The sequence below is a fragment of the Gekko japonicus genome, unplaced genomic scaffold, assembly GCF_001447785.1.
Source record: "Gekko japonicus isolate JY-2015 unplaced genomic scaffold, Gekko_japonicus_V1.1 scaffold27, whole genome shotgun sequence".
Lineage (NCBI taxonomy): Eukaryota > Metazoa > Chordata > Lepidosauria > Squamata > Gekkonidae > Gekko > Gekko japonicus.
The window spans coordinates 549,231-566,836 of record NW_015172002.1 but is presented as its reverse complement, the minus strand read 5'-3'; the positions used below and the strand labels follow the sequence as shown (position 1 = coordinate 566,836).

The 17,606-nt window shown below is 42.9% G+C and overlaps 2 protein-coding genes across 3 annotated transcripts in view; one reads left to right on the top strand and one right to left on the bottom strand.

The window, feature by feature from the left end:
- Nucleotides 1–5,555: 5,555 nt before the first annotated feature.
- Nucleotides 5,556–9,669, bottom strand: LOC107117890 (myb-related transcription factor, partner of profilin-like). 2 transcript variants are annotated; one of them, XM_015420059.1, is made up of 2 exons: nt 8,879–9,669; nt 5,556–6,445 (listed from the first exon to the last, which is right to left on the bottom strand). In XM_015420059.1, exons 1-2 carry the CDS (start codon nt 9,327–9,329, stop codon nt 5,796–5,798), a joined length of 1,101 nt encoding a protein of 366 aa, XP_015275545.1. In that variant the 5' UTR covers nt 9,330–9,669; the 3' UTR covers nt 5,556–5,795. The 2 variants fall into 2 exon arrangements, with proteins under 2 accessions (XP_015275545.1, XP_015275546.1); XM_015420060.1 differs by lacking the exon at nt 8,879–9,669 and adding an exon at nt 8,763–8,868.
- A 301-nt stretch (nt 9,670–9,970) lies between these two features.
- CDAN1 (codanin 1) overlaps nt 9,971–17,606 on the top strand; it is a 61,717-nt gene continuing 54,081 nt past the window's right edge. The window contains exon 1 of the mRNA XM_015420045.1: nt 9,971–10,137. Coding sequence (XP_015275531.1) covers nt 10,042–10,137 — 96 coding nt within the window. The 5' untranslated portion in view covers nt 9,971–10,041. The remainder of the gene's footprint in view (nt 10,138–17,606) is intronic.

Sequence of the window (17,606 nt, the reverse complement as noted above, 5' to 3'; positions counted from 1 at the left end):
ACTTCTATATAATTTCATAGACTCAGGAGTTTAGTTTATAGTTCCATCTTCATACTAGAGACAGCAGCAGAACATTAGAGCATACTTTAATTAAAATGCCCATTTTGCAAAAGAGATTCTGGTACTTCAGTATATGTGGATTTAGAAATTTCACATTTTGGGACTTTTGACATATTAGTATTTGGATTTAACTCAGAGCTTGTTAACTTAGTTTTCTGCTTCTTCTGGGTTCATTATGTTATACTGCAGACAAAACACTCATTGGCATTGGTCAAATTATTGCATCTAGATGGAGTAAAAAGAAGAGGTCTGAGGAAAGATAGTCGTATTTGGTAGGATTTCTCTCTTTAAAAATGAATGCTTGAGTTCTGTGGTGCCAGTGTTAAACTGTCTATTATAATTTCTGCAGCTCTGGGCGAGTAATTTGTTGTTGCTGATAACAAAGATTACTGTTGTCCAGTGCAGCCACAGTGGGATTGGTTGGACACATGCATATCATCACAGAAATTGTTAAGCGGTCAGTTTGCCCCAGGATCCTTTAAATCTAAGACTGATGAGCTCTTCTCAAATATGTGAATAAGAAGTTTGTCCTGCCTTTGTTACATACGGCAGACATAAGTAATTACTGGTAGCAGATGAAAGGCTGCCTTTTTAAAAAGACACTAGATTGTATCCTACCACTTCCACTCAGTTAAGGGAGGCACACCCTGCTAGTGCAAAGTGTGTCTGACCAAGCAGAATGCACCTTGTGCTAAAAGAACACACCATCCTTAGCTAAGCAATAGGATGCAGCCTACTGCACATAGGCCTTCAATCCTGCAGAGATCACTGCATATAGGTAGGAAGTCCTCCAACCCCTACTGGATGCTGTTCTTCATTGACAGGAAAATAAATTAATAAATGTCTCCTCCAAACATCTGCTTTCTTACTGAACCACTAATACCTGATCATATTTTTACTTAGATTCCCCCTTCCTTACTACTTTACCAGTTCCCCAAAATAAAGGCAAAAAATGCTTTGAAACAAGGAGTGACCTCTGAAGCTGTGAGTTAGTAATATGAAATCATATTTAATTAAATATTTACTATGAAAATGTTCAGCATAAGGATAACATTTACGATGGTGAATTTAGGTAGAAACTTAATCTGGAAAGCTAACTTAGTATCATCAAATATTCCAATAGTTTTATTTCCAAAATTAGATTTTTAATTAATTTATAATTTTGGTCAGGCATTGAAGAACATGAGATATTGGCCAAACAGCAAGCATATGTAATTTGTACATAAAACCGTATTTATTTTCCCCATTTGTATCATATCAAGGCTTTGTAAATGTTTTCTTGTTTTAAAATTATTTTGTATTTTATTTTTATAAACTGGTTCTAAATAAAAATCATTCAGCATGCAAACAATACTTTTGACTGTGTTTGTCATATTATTCTTTAAGTTACTCTGCCAAAAGTCCTTTTCCTGGTAGTGTCTTGCTTTATTATAATTCAAGTGTAGATGCCGATAACCAATGTGTTTCCTTGAAAATTGAAGTTTGGTGCTGAAAACAGCGGTGTTGATCTGCAAATGATCAGTTTTGAAATGCTGAGTACGAATACTGCAATTTAATACATTTTTTGCAGTGCCAAAATAAGGGCAGACATTTTTTTCTGTTTGCTACTCAGAAAAAGAAGAAGAGATTAGATTAGATTTATACCCTGCGCTTCACTATTCAAAGGAGTCTCAGAGTGGCTTACAATCCCTCTCCTTTCCCCTCCCCTCCTCACAACAGACACTCTGTGAGGTAGTTGGAGCTGAGAGAGCTCTCTTGAAAACTGCCCATGAGAGAACAGCTCTGAAAGAACTGATGACTGACCCAAGGTCACACCAGCAGCTGCACTCTTAACCACTACACTCTCTTTGCATCATGTTTGTTTTTGTTACAGAAATAGCTTGCTGGTTAAAAGTGCACAAAATTTGTGAGCTACAGTGGAGTATGAACCTAAACTTCTGTACAGAGGCATAATCAAATAACTCCTAAAATACTTAAAAATTGTAGATTGCTTTAATGACCCTTCTGTAATTATTGGTCTTTTGTTAAACGACTTGTGCATAGGCTGTCAACTACTGACAGTTACCCAGTTTCACACACAATACGAGGATAGAAAGATTCCCCACTAAAACATATATTGGATGTCTCTAGCTCCTATTCTTACAGCTTTGCTGTGATATGAAGAGCAGAAGAGAAATGTATTCCCCATTTCTCCTTTGGTAGAATCTTAGGAGCAAAATATTGTTCAGATGGCACTGGTTTTCCATACATTTCCCCCATCTCTTAAACTAGTGAGTGGTGCATAGCGGAGGTGATTGGCTCTACTTTATAACCATGATTCTAAACAAAGAGGGGGGGAAATCCAGAAGTGACTAGACTTGCCACCTACATTAGGAACACAAATATTCAGTAAACAGAATGACCAGGAGGAATAAAAAAAAGGAAAAGAATCAATCAAATCTAACCTGTATTGAATGTGAAGGTGAAAGTTTCAAGCCTGAGCCTAGAGAGCTTGGAATTGTGGCAAAGCTGCTGACTGATATATTTCCTATATTCTGTTATTTCCTCTGTTCCTTGAGTCTCAACAAGAAAAGCAGGCTGTAAATAAATAAAGAAATATTCCTGTATTTACATTACTATATTTCATATTTCAGCCTCCAAGAATATTCCCTTAATCCAATGCTATTTCAGTAAGTGGTTTTGGTCCTAGTGTTATTTCTGCAAATCTTCTTGTTTGAAGCTTGACATTCAGTCTAGTCTGTCACTGCTTGTTTAATGCCTTACTAGAGTTATCATATACTCCATGAAAAAATAGCTGTTTATCACAGAATATATTGTTAACTGTGCTGAATCATCCATTGAGGGTCACTTTGTGGTCTACCTAGCAAACTTTCATGCTATTGCAATGGAGAGCCCACTCACAGGTATGAAACAGAATCTATGATAATGTTCTGTCTAATGGCAGAGCACTGCAAGGGTCATCCTGTGTACATACATTGAGAGAGCAAGCCTAAATAGGTCTACTCAGAATCCTATTCCAGTATAGTCAGTGGGGCTTACTCCAAGGAAAGTGTTTTTAGGATTGCACTGTAAATTACTTTTGCAGATCAATTCTATACTGTAGAATGCAACAGTGAAGATCTTTCTCTTAGCAACAAATATGTAAGTAATAATGGCCCTGACCCGGATAGCCCAGGCTAGCTCAGCCACACCAGATCTTGAAAGCTAAGCAAGGTCAGCCTGTTAGTATTTGGATGGGAGATCTCCAAGGAATACCAGGGTCCTGACATGGAGGCAGACAATGGCAAACCACCTCTGAACATGTCTTGCCTTGAAAAACCGCCTACAGGGCCAGTGTAAGTCAGTTACAACTAGACAACATGTTCCATCACCATGACATTATCCCTTGAAGAGCAAAATGGATCCTGCAGTACTCAAATATATTCAATTTATAAAATGTGTACTGTGTACTAAAGGTGCCCATATTTTCAGTTTTCCCCACAATATTTAACTGATCCTATAGTTTATAATATTTCACATGGATTTGGATGAAAGAAGAGAGGTAGTGGGCTGCATGAAGCAGAAGAGAAAATTCAACCAATATGGCAGTATTTTTGCATTATGAAGTATCTACAGCTAAATTATATGGCTAACAGTTTTAAGGCAAATCATTTCTTGCCTGTGGATCAGTAAAAACTGGCATCTCTGTTAATCTACAAACATCTTATACCCTTACAAATATTAGCTGTGTTAATATTTGACAATTTTTAAATTTAAACTGCTATGTGGCACAGGCAGGCTATAAATTTAACTAACTAACTAAATAAACCCCTGCCTTGCTAAATGAAAACAATGTTACAAATGATGTGGGGATACCTCAGCCGCTGAATGTTTGGTGTTGAAAGATGTTAAATGTTAGAACTATCTCCATGCAATGCATACTACATTTGGGTTTGGAAACAGCCCTTTCTCTCATTGCCTTTATAGCTACCTCTTCTGAGGGCATTTCTCCCTGTTCATGATCCCAGGTCACAGTGATAGCATGTTTTCTTAGCTGGACAGATTGTTAGATGACTCCCACTTCCAAAAAGAATGCTGGCTTCTTTGCAGTCTTTTCCACTACTGAAACAGAGTATTGTAGATATGTACTTTAAAAGCACAAGGCATACACACTTCAAAACGAACTTTCTCTTTACAACTGGCAACATACAAAAAACTTATGAGAAGATTCAGATTTCATTGGCATTTTAGTAAAAATTGTTTTTCAAATGTCTTGATTCTTCCATTTGATGAAATGCATAGAACAGAAACTTTCCCCCTACAAACACATTCAACAGACCAATGCTGTCCTGAAGTCACATATGGCAAATAATGTGTAAGGCCAACCTGGCCTTAACATCAGCACCACCAACAGCTGGATGATCAACAGCTGGCAGGAGCCTGGAGGCAGCCACCCAGCAATAATAGAAAGTCGCCATCTTGAAATTGTGTTAGGTGCTTGAGTACCTATGGTTGATATTTTAAATCTATTTTAATGCTGTTTATATTGGAATTTTAAATGTATATTACTCATGTTGTTAGCCGCCCTGAGCCCGCCACAGCGGGGAGGGCGGGATATAAATTTAATAAATAATTTAATAAATAAAATAATAAAGGTGCAGAGATACAGCTCTACAGCCACAGGTAGATGCCCTCCTATACGTAGTGGCTAACACAAGGAAACATGCCTGCTTCTTCCCATTCCCATGTTTGAAGCCACAAAGTGCAGTACTATTATTTGTGGGCCATCAAATCTTAAGGGTAAACTTTATTAAAATGGAAATACAGGCTTTAAGATGCTATGTCTTACAGCTTGGACAGTCCTCCAATCTGAAATGTGTTTCAACATGTGTGAAAAGATATACCTTTGTGGTGAGCACTTTCCCAGATTACTGAATATCAAAAAGATAACATCACTCATCAGAACTGGTTTTTTTGGCAAATTCTTTTTAATTATGCAACAAAAGGCAGCCTTTCCCCCATCCTGCAGTTTTTGGGCAGAGTGGGTTTTGTTTTCATTTTTGCAGGGGCGATTCATTGGGCAGGAGCTGAACATGAGCAACAACAAGAGCGAGCAACCAGGGATAACTTACAAGCATTTGGCTCATAGCTCAGTACCCCAACTCATATCCTAGAGAAGCTAAACTTCACATGCTCTCTTATTGACCCAAACATCTTTCTAGTGGTAGTATTTATTTTAATAAAAGTACAATAAAGTACTAAATCTCACTAATTTGCAGTTTTGATTGCTAAAAAACCCCCAGTTTGTATGATATTCTGCACCAGATATTGCTGTTATGCTTTCATACTCTCTTGTCACTTTTAAAGATCAGCTTAATACCAGGGAGAGCCAGGTGGGTCAAATTTCCTCTCTTCCTCATGGGGAAAAATGTGAGACTAAGGGAAATGTACTATTCAAGACATCAGTCAACCAACTGCAAAAGCTACACGATAACTACTGCAATCCTATGTTCTTCTTTGGGATTGTCGTGCTGAACTCAGTGGGACTTACTTCTCAGTAAACGTGCACAGGACTAGGCTCTAAAAGTTGTAGCTTGTGTTACGCCTCCTACACATGACATGTCTTCAATAGGAGTGGAGATCTTGAGTGTTCAGCATTCTAGAGAACAGCCAGACATGTCTGTTCCTTCATTAACTGGAGAAGAATACAAAACAGCCTCTCTTAATCACCACAGGTTTCTTTGGGTATTGAAGTCTCACACATCTGCAAAACAGAAATAGTAGCAGCCATTTGGATGCTCCTTCTTAATGGGTCTATGTGGGGGCCTCGGAAATTCTGATGGGCCTGGCTCTTGAGACATGGAGCTGGAACTGCAGCTGCTACTTCTGCTACTATTTCCCGCCACTGGTACTCTGGCTCTGTCCTCAACCAACGGGGACCCGGGACTCAGGTACCCTGCTGTGGTTTGAGTAGCTACAGTAGAAAATGTGGTTGGGCCAGCATTATTTTTCACATAGACATTTTTGATCGCCACTAATGTATGTGCCATGATGCTAAGGCTGTTGTTCAGATCTTGCATGCCTTGCTGCAGCAGCCGAAGATTGTGGTTGATACTGTCAAAGCCAGACTGGATGACATGCAGCTGGTTCTGCTGGATCTGTAATAGATCCTCCTCTGTAACTTCATTTGGATCTGGCTGGGGCTGAGTCTTTGTTTTGGCTTTTACTTTCCCACAAGGGCCTCCATTTGGAATCCCCAAAAAAGGAAGCTGGTCCTGGCTAGGAGGAACCACGGCCATGTCCTCTGAGCTTTCTTCTGGCTCCACTACCTTCACCACTATCTCTTCTTTTAGATTTATCTTCTCTAGACACGGTTGGTGGGATGGACCAGGATCTTCTGTAAAACCTAAAAAAGGATGAAAGAAAAGAGCAAGAAGAAAGTTCAGATTTCATTATCTTTGTGGACTCAATTTCCAACTATAGCTGCATAAAATGTTGGCTGCACTGCACTCAAGAAAATGTTCTTCACCTTCCACTGAGGTTCTAGCTTCAGTTGGCAGATAACATTAAACATACCCATTAGTGAAAAATGACCAATCTTGAGCTGAAGGCTAAGAGAAGAAGAATTATTTTAAATACTGCCAGCCTCACAAAATGCCAAATATGTCCAGTATCAGATATAAAGAACTCCTGGTATTTCCTGATGCAGGTATTTCACTCCCGATTAATATCAGAAATATCCAGATTTGGGTGAGGAGGCCTTTCTATGGACAATGCATCAGTCCTTTAAATTTTAAAAGGTGTCTATTTCAAGGGGCAGTAGACATGGTTTCTGCACTCCTGCAGGCTCCAAAAATTGTTTTAATTCTGTTTTGTAATCCCAGAAAAAGCACCGTCATTATCACTCAATTTTCTGAGTATGCATATTTTTCCTAATATTAAAACAGAAACCTTTCCCAGCATGATTTTCTAATACCCCCAATATTTAATGAAAACATTAATCATACCCTTCCCAGGTTTCAAAAACGGAATTAAAATGGTAATTTTGGGGGGATATTTTTTGTATTTTTCATATGTATGTATGCACCTGGAAATCATGGTGACCTCTGGAAGTCATGGTGATCTCTGGTGACTGATCCCTACTGAGGGCCTAGAGGATATTCAGAGAGGTGGCTGAATAAAGCCTGGCCAGCTGCCCGACTCTGGTATTTCAAGGAGGTCTCCCATTCAAGTACTTGCCAGAGGTGACCCTGCTTAGCTTCTGAGATGTAATGAGATCGGGCTTGCCTAGGGCTAAAATGGTAATTTTTAAAGCACACATCCCTATTTTAAACAACTCTTCCACTATCTGTATCTGGCAAGTAAGACAACATTTGCACTGCATAAACCCAACACAGTTTTGATGAGGGACAGTTTGACTAGAATTAAAATTTAATGTTGATTCTTTCCCAAACTATACATAAAAGTCTGGCTTATTCACTTTACAAGTAATTACAAGTCTAATCGGTCTTCTAGAATTTTTAGAAATAAACTTTATTCTAAGCAATTTGCAAATGTGCCAGTTAAATTTTTTATGTACAACATGAATTCAAATATTTGATTTAGATAAACTAGGAATATTACAGTAAGTATCATCGCAAACCAAATACCTTGTCTATAAAATCCCTTAGAATGACCATGTACTTTCTAAAGTGCAATAGGTGAGTACCATTTTCAGGTGACCCAGGTTTTAAGTAGCACTAGCCAAGCAGAAAGCTCATCTATGAGATGAAGGAATAAGTAACATAACCAAAAGCATAGGCTCAACTTCAGTAGAACAACATGCCTTCCAGTGAGCTGGACTTGGCCTGGAGAGATAGTAGATTCAAATGGGATATCTCCATGTATGAATATTCTAAGACTGTTAAAGGGTACAGATGTGACCAGATTTGTTACAGATGTGACCAGATTTGTTATTTGTTACACAGTACCCAAGCAATTGTACACACTGATTCGCCAGAGATCAGTGGGTGACAATCTACATATATGAATGGTGAAGCCCTCCCCAGCCTTTTTGGGGAGCTTTTCCAATCCTGCACTTAAGTGGCAAATCTGGCACTGGAAGCACCTTTGAACTGATAAGCCCTTAAAAGTTCCAAGTTTATCTAGCCACAAATGATCTAAGAAGATCCTGTTTGAAATGGAAAAGCTTCTAAGTAACTGATGAACAACCAAGAACTTTTAGAAACAAACACTATTTATAAGTGTTCTCAATATGGGTAAGGTGCCTTATTCTGAACTTCAAGTGATAGAGTGAGCTGGTGTTTTCCCCCCAACTATTATTATGTGTCCTGATACTTGAGCCCAGAATTATAAGTTTCTACCTACTACAATGCACACTGAAACTTAAATTGTCTTTCCGCTTTCTCCCGCCTTAACATTCACAAGCAAATCACTTCAGGGGGGGGGGAAGAGTCCATGAAGTTGGATCTCTCTCCTTAACAAGACACACTTCGAAGTAACCAATTCACACCCAAACCCATCCCCGGGACAGGCAGGTGGCACTTTCACAGTACAATCCTTGTCAATGAAGTAAGGCGCTGTTGGGATCTGACTTTTCCCTTAAGCGAGATCCTAACCCTCTGCAGCGTTTAGAAAGAGGAGCCACAAAAGAGGAAGGCACAGGCACCACATGCCATGGGATCACTGGTCAGGGAAAGGCGTGGAACGCTCTATCGTCTTACTCGAAGGTTTCCGGGAAGACGAGATAAGTCTCTTAACTGTCCGTTGTGCAAACGAGCCTGTCACCATGCGGTGCCCAAGTGAGATGGGGAGCCCATCACCGCCTCGTCCCACTCACCGACGTCCGTCACGGAAGCTCCCGGCAAGTCCAGCGTGTCGATGCCTCCGACGATGGGCACAGCCTCGTTGGGAGCGGGCAGGCCGGAGCCGTAGGATCGGAGGTGGTCGGGCGGCGAGACGTCCTCGGGGGGCAGGAGGAGGCCGAGCGAGGCCGGGTGGGGCAGGGGCCCGCCGGGGCCTTGGGTGGTGATGCGGCAGAGCTTGCTCCGGTCGCGACGCTTCAGGTCCCGCCAGCGCTTCTTGAGGTCCTCCACCTCGCGGGGACAGGCGGCCACCGGGTTCACCTTGTGCCGGATCAGCTCCCAGACTTTGCGCTTCTGGCCCGGGGAGGCCCGGCCAGGCCCGGCGGCGAACAGCACCTGCTCGTGCTTCAGCACCTGCTCGATCAGCACCTCCGTCTCTGCCTCGTTGAAATTGGCCTTGCGCCGCTTGGGCGAGTCTTCGGCCATCCTGCGCGTCCAGCGGGGGCCCGGAGAAGAGCGAGGAGGCGGCGGCGGCTGAGCCCGCTTATTGTGCTGCTGCCGCTGCCGCACCAGCCGGCCCTAGGCCAAACCCCGGGCCCTGGCCGGGAAGCAAATACCGCGCATGAGAGGAAAAGACGCGCAAACCCCCGGCGCAGGCGCCCCGCTTGTTGACATGGGGGAGGGAGAAGAGGGGAATCGCTTTCCCCGCGGGCTCCACCTTCCTCGCAGCCTGACGCCGACCCACAATCTCCGCCTACTCAACGCTCGAGCCGCTCAGCGAGGAATCCCCGATCGCAGCCTGGCCCCGCCCCCTTAGCCCGGGAAAGCGCGGCAACTCCCCGTCCTTTGCGAATGTGCGCTCCAATCCACGCCCCTTCGGCCCCGGAGGAGGGGGGCTGAGCGTTCCCAGGGACGCCCACTCTGGCTCGTTGCCAAAAGTTGCGTCTGCGCGAGCGCGCCACTCCAGCTTCCAAACCCGCCTTCTTTGGGGAGGTGCGCTTTTCCTCCTCCTCCCGCTTTGGCTCTGCCTGGTCTCTCTCGTGGCCCCCTCCGGCGTCCTGCGCTCTAACCCGGAGTCACAAAAACGCTAGCACCCGCCCCCTTCGCTTCCTTTCGGGGCCGCCCCGCTGCTTTAGGCGGCATGTTTCGTGCGCCTGCCCAGAGGCTGTGATTAGAAGGGCCGTTCAAGGAGTTGGGCATGGAGGCTGTTTTGGAGCTGGTGCTGCAGGAGGAGGTGGCAGCCAGCGCTGTGGTGAGGTGGCTCAAAGCGAGCCAGAGCTCCCGCCCTGTGGAGGTAAGGCGCAGCACCCCTCCCCCTAATCATAGCGTCGTCGCTTTTCTCTTTGGGCGGGAACTTTCGCCCTCCAAAGCTTGTGGCGGGAGAGAAGCAGTCACTGGGAAGGTTCCCTCGCCCCTTCTGGCTCCTTGGTTGGGTGCTGCTTAGAGGGGGAAAGTCCTTGAAGTGCTGTACCCTTAGGCCTGCACTGTGTGGGGTCCTCCTGAGAGCTTTCAAGGAATCACACATAGGGCACGCACGCACGCACCCCCGATGAGAGACTGTCCCTGAACTTCAGAGCTCCCGACTCTCCAGCGACGAGCTGGGGCGGAGGGACGAGGCAGAAATGAATAGCCGCTTCAAAAGCAGTACCCGATCTTGTGCGTACTTATTCAAAATTAAGCACCACTGAGACAACCGAACTTGTTTTCCCGTATGAGAGCGTAGGATTGCGCCTTTAGTCAGATTGTAAATTTGCCCTGGCTTTCGCAGTCATGGGAATGGCTAAAATACCGTTTGGAGGAGCCGTGTAGGAAGGCGGATGTATACCTAATTCGCTTTACCTCAAAACCATGCAGCCTTGATGTGCTTTTGGGGTGGGTCACCTGGTTGAAGTGCGTTATTTGTTCATTGGTCAAGGTTTGCAGGATCAAAATTTAATTTAGTTCGAATCAATCTAGAAGTGGCAGATTCCACCGAGAGTGCTGTTTTTCTGACTCTCCCACGGAAGGGGGAAGAGGGCTGTCGCTTTACGTGTGAAAATGTGTAAGATCATGTTGAGAATGACAGACCAGACAAATCAGGTAAATAGGGAGGATTCTATCCTGTACTAACTGGAAGGAGTTTGTGTGTATATGAAGTCCTTTTAAAATGAGAGAATCTGCTTGTCAACAGAAATTTTATGCCCTAGCTGCTCTGTTTTTTGAGAACACTATATTTGTATTCGTAATTTACAGTGCCATTTGCTCTCAACTTATAGTTTCTTGTTTTTAACTGTTTTAACTATTCATTTGTTATACCTGTTTTAATTAATATTGTGGAACTGCTGCTGTAATTGAGCCTGAACCCACTTGCGGGGAGGGCAGAACATAAATTGAATAAATAAATAAATAATGGGGATCTAGCATGGTGAAGGTATCAGGGATTTCTATGTGGTGATTAAACTGCTTAAGTTTGTGTGAAATGCTGTGATATGTTAGTGCAAAAAGAGTCATGATGCAGCAGTCTAAAGTCAGTTAGATTTCAATACCTGAAAGATAAATATGGTGGTTTTCACAAATGTTTAAATTTAGTTCTGTATCACTTGTTTCTATAAACTGAATGAAAAAACTTAATTGACTAGACAGAGTGTGTATGATTTGAAAATGGGTGCCAGGAGTGAGTGACAGACTCAAATAGAGCGATTCTCTGCCCTGCCCTCCCCCACATGAGTTCAGCATACAGTGGACTCAAATGAACCACAAAGCTGCTGCTTGGTATTTTAAATTGGTATTTAATGTTATTTTCTGTGAATTGATGTTTTAATTGTATTGATGTTTAATGAGATGGTTTTATGACATGTTGTAAACTGCTCTGAGCCCACTTGTGGGGTGGGACGGGATAGAAATCTCAAAAATAAATAAATATACTGCATTCACAAGTTTGCATTCTCAGTTTAAATATGAGGAATGTCATTTGTGAAATTATCCTCCAAAATGGTGTCTTTGTTGACCTGTGAAGCTGAAACATGAAATTTTCCAGTCTTATCTCAATGACATTATTCTGTATGACAAAGTAAACATGTCTTTTATGTCAGTCACTACCTGCTAAACAAACTTTTAATATAGTATCTAAATAACACAATTTTAATTACTAAAAGTTTGATATGAAATCTGAAGATGTAGGGACATAAAACTAGAGCTAATTCCCATATTTGTTGACTTAACCACCTTCATATACTAAATTTTAGCTTGCAAAGCACCATGACCCTTGTGGTGTCCCTACTGAAATTTAGTTAGCTTTACATTCTGCCCATGGCTTTTCTCATAAGAAAACGTAATTTCAAAAGTTGTCCCATCTAAAAAAGAAATAATTTATAAACTATTGGAAACAGCGGAAATGGACAAATTAACTTTTCAATTACAAGATAAAAAATATGAAGTTTTTGAGAAGAACTAGGGGACAAGGGAACCTCCTCTTCGGCTTCTTCTTTTCGTACACAACACACGTTACCTAGATTCAGGCAAGACAGAAGACAGTCATGGAACAACAACAAGCAGTCCTTTCGTAGGGGAGGTTTCAACGCCCGGTTCTCCAGACCCAACTTCAACAGACAGGGAAAAGGAGACAGAGAGACCAAGAATCCTCGGGCATGACTATCAAAACCCACCGGTGGGAGGCCGTCTTACACTCTTACATCAAGCATGGATAGCCTCACATGCAGAAGTGTGGACAACAGATATAGTCAAAGAAGGTTACAAGATAGAGTTTCGACTTCTCTCCCCCCCCCCCAATTTCTTGCGTCTCCAACACACAAAAATGTTCAAAAGAAAGAAAAAACCAAAATGGCAATAAACCATCTCTTAAAAATTCAAGCAATAGAAGCAGTTCCTGCAAAGGATCTGGGGACAGGAGTCTACTCAATCTTCTTTACTGTCCCAAAGAAGACAGGCTACTGGAGAGCAATATTGGATCTGAAGTATGTCAACAAATTCATGCAACCCAGATGCTTCCGGATGGAAACCCTCCGATCAATAGCAGAATCTCTACAACCAGAGGAATTCCTCACATCAATAGACTTGACCGATGCATACATGCACGTCCCTATATTCCCCTCTCACAGGAAGTTCCTACGCTTCAACATAGCAGAAGAACACTTTCAATTCAGAGCGCTCCCATTCAGGCTATCCTCGGCTCCCTGTGTATTCACCAAAATCATGGTGCACCCAGTGGTGGTTCTTCAAGAAAAAGGGGTACACATTCATCCCTATCTAGACGACCTGCTGATTTGATCCAGGTCAAGAGAACAAGCGACATGCGACATGTAAAAAAACAATAGAATGTCTAAGAGAGTTCGGTTTCCTGATCAGTATAAAGAAAAGTTCTTAAACCCACTCAACGGCTGGAGCACCTAGGTGTGATCATAGACACCAGGTCCACAAAATTATTTCTCACAAAAAACAAGGCAAAAAAGATCTGCTCACTGGCAATTCAAATCATCTCAGCAAGAATGTCTTCCATTTCCATTCTAACCAAATTGATGGGACTCATGGTGGCAACCTTCGACACACTTCAGTGGGGAAGACTTCATTCCAGACAACTCCAACTGTTCCTGAGACCCTTTCAAAAACACGTTACCCTTTGAATAGACTTTCTGGTGAAGTTTCCTCTACAGGTGAAGACGAGTCTCTGTGTGTGGACACACATCAACAATCTTACTCAAGACAAGACGTTCTGGATCCCAGACAGGACACAGATATTTACGGACACCAGTTTGTCAGGGTGGGGAGCCACCCTGCAGAACATTACTGCACAGGGAAAATGGTCACCAGAGGAACACAAACTCCCAATCAACCTATTAGAACTACGAGCTGTCAGATTGGCACTTCAACACTTTGCCCACCTCATTCAGGGGAAACACATCCTCATCAGGACAGACAACATCTCAGCAAAGGCATACCAGAACAAACAGGGAGGTTCCAAATCGTTAGCTCTGCACAGGGAAGCGAAGAAACTCTTGGAATGGGCAGAATCCAATTTATCCTCAATAAAGGTGGAACATGTGAAAGGAGAAGTCAACATCCAGGCGGACTGGCTGAGTCGCCAATCACTGCAGGAGAGCGAATGGTCTCTGAATCGGAATGGGTGGACCTCTTCGCGTCACCAACCAATGCGCAACTAGTGAGGTTCTTTACTCGGTACTATCAACGTCTCCATGGTCTCGAGGACTTCTGTATACCTCCCCACCACTACCAGTCCTTCCACAGCTACTCAGAAGAATTCAAATACTGAAAGCACAGGTTATAGTAGTAGCGCTGTACTGGCCACAGCGGCCATGGTTTTCATCCCTGCAACAGATGTCGGTAACTCAGCCTCTGCATCTTCCAACGCCTCCAGACATGCTGATACAGGGCCTGCTTTGGCATCCCAGACCAGAGTGGTTCTGCTTGACCACGTGGAAATTGAAAGGAGGAAGTTGCAAAAATTAGGTTATGATCCTCAAGTCATAGAGACGATCCCGGCATCCAGAAGACCGTCAACTTCCAGGATATATAATTGCACATGGAAAGCCTTCGTCCGTTGGTCCAGAAGAAAAAAGGTGGATCCTCAGCACCCTAAGATTGCGTCAGTACTGGAATTCCTACAAGACGGCATGGCTAACGGTCTAAGAGTGGCAACACTAAAGAGACAGGTAGCAGCTCTAGCCTCAATTCTACCGCTTTACAAGGGATCTTCAATTTCCCAACATCCTCACGTATCACGCTTCCTGAAAGGAGCATCTGCTAAACTCCCTTCAACGACAAAATATAAAATACACTTGGTACAAAACCTTACTGGATGATGTATGGAAAGTTGCACTTCAATAGAAAAGCTACCCGATTCACATGGAGTTCAATAAAAGTTTCTAGAAAAAACATAGCAAAGCAGTGAAACCAGACAGGCTAACTACACATAATTATATAAAGCCAAAGCTTATACAAACCCCAAAGCTGTTCAAACCTACTTACCACCCATTTCGTTGCACAAGTAATGGAGAAAATTTCTCAGACGAAGTAAAGCTTATGTGTTGACCAGGTGTTGGTGGTTCCTAACTTATACTGAGTTCACACCATCATGGATTGCTCCAGAATCAACTTACATAAAAACTGAACAATGACTGGGTGTGAACTCAGATCTTTGGTCTGTCCTTTCCCTGAATTTTCAAGGAAGTTTTAAAGGTTGAATGGGCAGTCCCAGGCAATGGGCCTTTCCTAATAGGCATAGCAGATAAGTTCTACACACTTCCAGATGATACCATGGAAGACCTCAAAGTCCCACTAGTAGAGATTAAGAGAGTTGTCTTACATTCAGGGGCGGTTTTGTCCAAGGATGGTGACAATGCACTAAAAGACTCAGTGGACAGAAAAAATGAGGTAGCCTTAAAGAAGTCTCACAAAGCTATCTTCTCTGGCTATCAGAGCTTCAGCTGTGCTCTCAAATTTCACCAGGGCCATTGTGGTGTGGGCTGACAGGCTCTTACAGGAACCAGACCTATATCCCCTGACACTTAAGAGATCCATCCTAAAGATTAAGAGAGTGGCAGAATTTGCAGCAGACGCATCACAAGACGCTATGCACTTTTGACCCCCACCAATATAGGGGTCACACATAACCTCTGGCTAAAACACTGGAAGGTGGCTCCTTTGTCAAAATCCAGTTTTATCTGCTGAAAAAATTTCAGGCATACTCCTGTTTGGGGGAGGAGCACTGTACAAGGTGCTAGTAGAAACCAAGAAGAAAAAGAGGCCATGCCCTCCACATCTTCAAAGGACACTAAAAGTAACCCTTCCACTCCTTTAGCAATTAAAAAACACAATGGAAAACCAAGAGTTCAAAGATTTCAGAAGCTCCCGCACCTTCAGATACTGACCTAAATTTCAGCAGAGACAGTTCCCTCCTAACAAGCAGGACAGGAACCAGCACAATAAAAAACCTACCACCTGACCATATGGTAGGTGGTTGACTCCAGAGTTTTGCCCACATCTAAGAAGAGTCCATGACTGATCAGTGGGTTCTTTCAGTTATCAACCAGGGATCCAAAATAGAATTTTTCTCTCCTTTGCTGCATTGCTTTAGTCCATCGCCAGTTCCCAAGACGGAGCAAAGGTGCCACCTACTGTTATAAGCTATAGAACACTTGGTACACATTGGGGCAGTAGAACAGGTTTCACCAAATCAGTGATTCCAAGGAGTTAATTCAGTTCTGTTTGTGGTCCCAAAAAGATCTGGGGATTGGAGAGCTATCCTAAATTTAAGAGAGCTAAACTTCTGGGTGGGGAAGCACAAGTTCTGGATGGAATCTCTTCACTTCATTTTGCTAAGTTTATAACAGAACAATTACATGACATCCCTAGACATTCAAGAAGCTTACCTATATATTACAATTCATTCCTCTTGGAGACAATTCCTCTGATTTGCCTTTCAGGGTCAAAATTTCCAGTACAAGGCCTTGCCGTTTGTCCTTTTGTCATCCCCGAGTGTTCACAAAGGTCCTGGTGGTTCTAATAGTCTGCCTATGTCAACAAGGGATCCATATTTACCCCTACCTGGATGACATCTTTCTCAGAGATAAGGGAGCAGAACAACTTTAAGGACACCATGGCTTCCTGATCAACATCCAAAAGAGCCACCTCACTCCATTCAGAGATATGCATTTAGAGGCCAGGGTTCAGACAGAACTAGCCAAAGTCTTTCTCCCTGTAGAAAAGCAGATAACGGTAAGGGAATCTGTAGAATAAATTTGAAGAAAGATATCAATGAACCTAATACACCTATCTGCAGTACTTGGGCTCATGATCTCAACCATAGATCTGGTTCCTTGAGCCCATTTCCATGCAAGACCATTACAATGGACTCTACTACCATATTAAAGGTACATAAGGGGAGGTAACAATTCACCTGTGTCCCCAAGGTCTGATGTATGCCTTCCCTCCTACTCCGCTGATCAGCAAAATTCTGAATGGAATATCAAGAGAGGGAGCGGAAGAGATACTCATAGTCCCCTTCTGGCCCAGGAGGCCCTCCAAACTAGTGAGGATGTCAGTTTCCTCACCATGGAGATTGCCAAATAGACAGGATCTACTAGTGAAGGTCCAATTCACCATCTAGACCCTTCTGGCTACAGTTGGCACCCTGGACATTGAGCGGGAGGATTTAGAACAACCAGACCTTCCTAGGGAGGTGGTTGACATTATGGTTCAGGCTAGAAGATATGCAACCAGACATATTTATAATCATACGTGGTTGACATTTAAGAAGTGGGCTAAAAACAAGGGGTGTCGGACTCATTTGTTATGAGGGCCAGATCTGACATAAATGAGACCTTGTTGGGCTGGGCCATGTGTGTCATAAAATGTAACGCCGGGTAGCGGAGATATAAACTTTATAAAGGACACAAACATTTTTTTACTTAAAATAAAAACATGCTTAAAACATTAGCACTCTTGCAATATTTTGTTTATTTAACAGTATCTGATAACTGACACCTCTTGTTCTGAATTATTGCATCAAAATGTCTGCTATTGCAATCTTGCGTATGCCATTCAAGTGTGTGTCTTTAAGCTGTAAACCTAATTTTTATTTATTGACATTCACCACAGAAATCTAATGCTCAGAGTTATAAGTCTAGGACCCAGGTTAAAACATGAAATGGCTGAGCAAGTGAGAGAGTCTGGCGAAGCAAGCTCTGATGCTACAGCAGCAGAACTGGAAGGAGGAGATGGCCAGTTCCACTGCGGGCCTAATAGAAG

What these genes read in the sequence shown, in the direction of transcription:
- LOC107117890 (XM_015420059.1), bottom strand. Translation starts at nt 9,329, where the DNA reads ATGGCCGAAGACTCGCCCAAGCGGCGCAAGGCCAATTTCAACGAGGCA. An exon ending in AGCTTCCGTGACGGACGTCG is followed by an intron (nt 6,446 to 8,878) that starts GTGAGTGGGACG and finishes ATCCTTTTTTAG; the next exon opens with GTTTTACAGAAGATCCTGGT.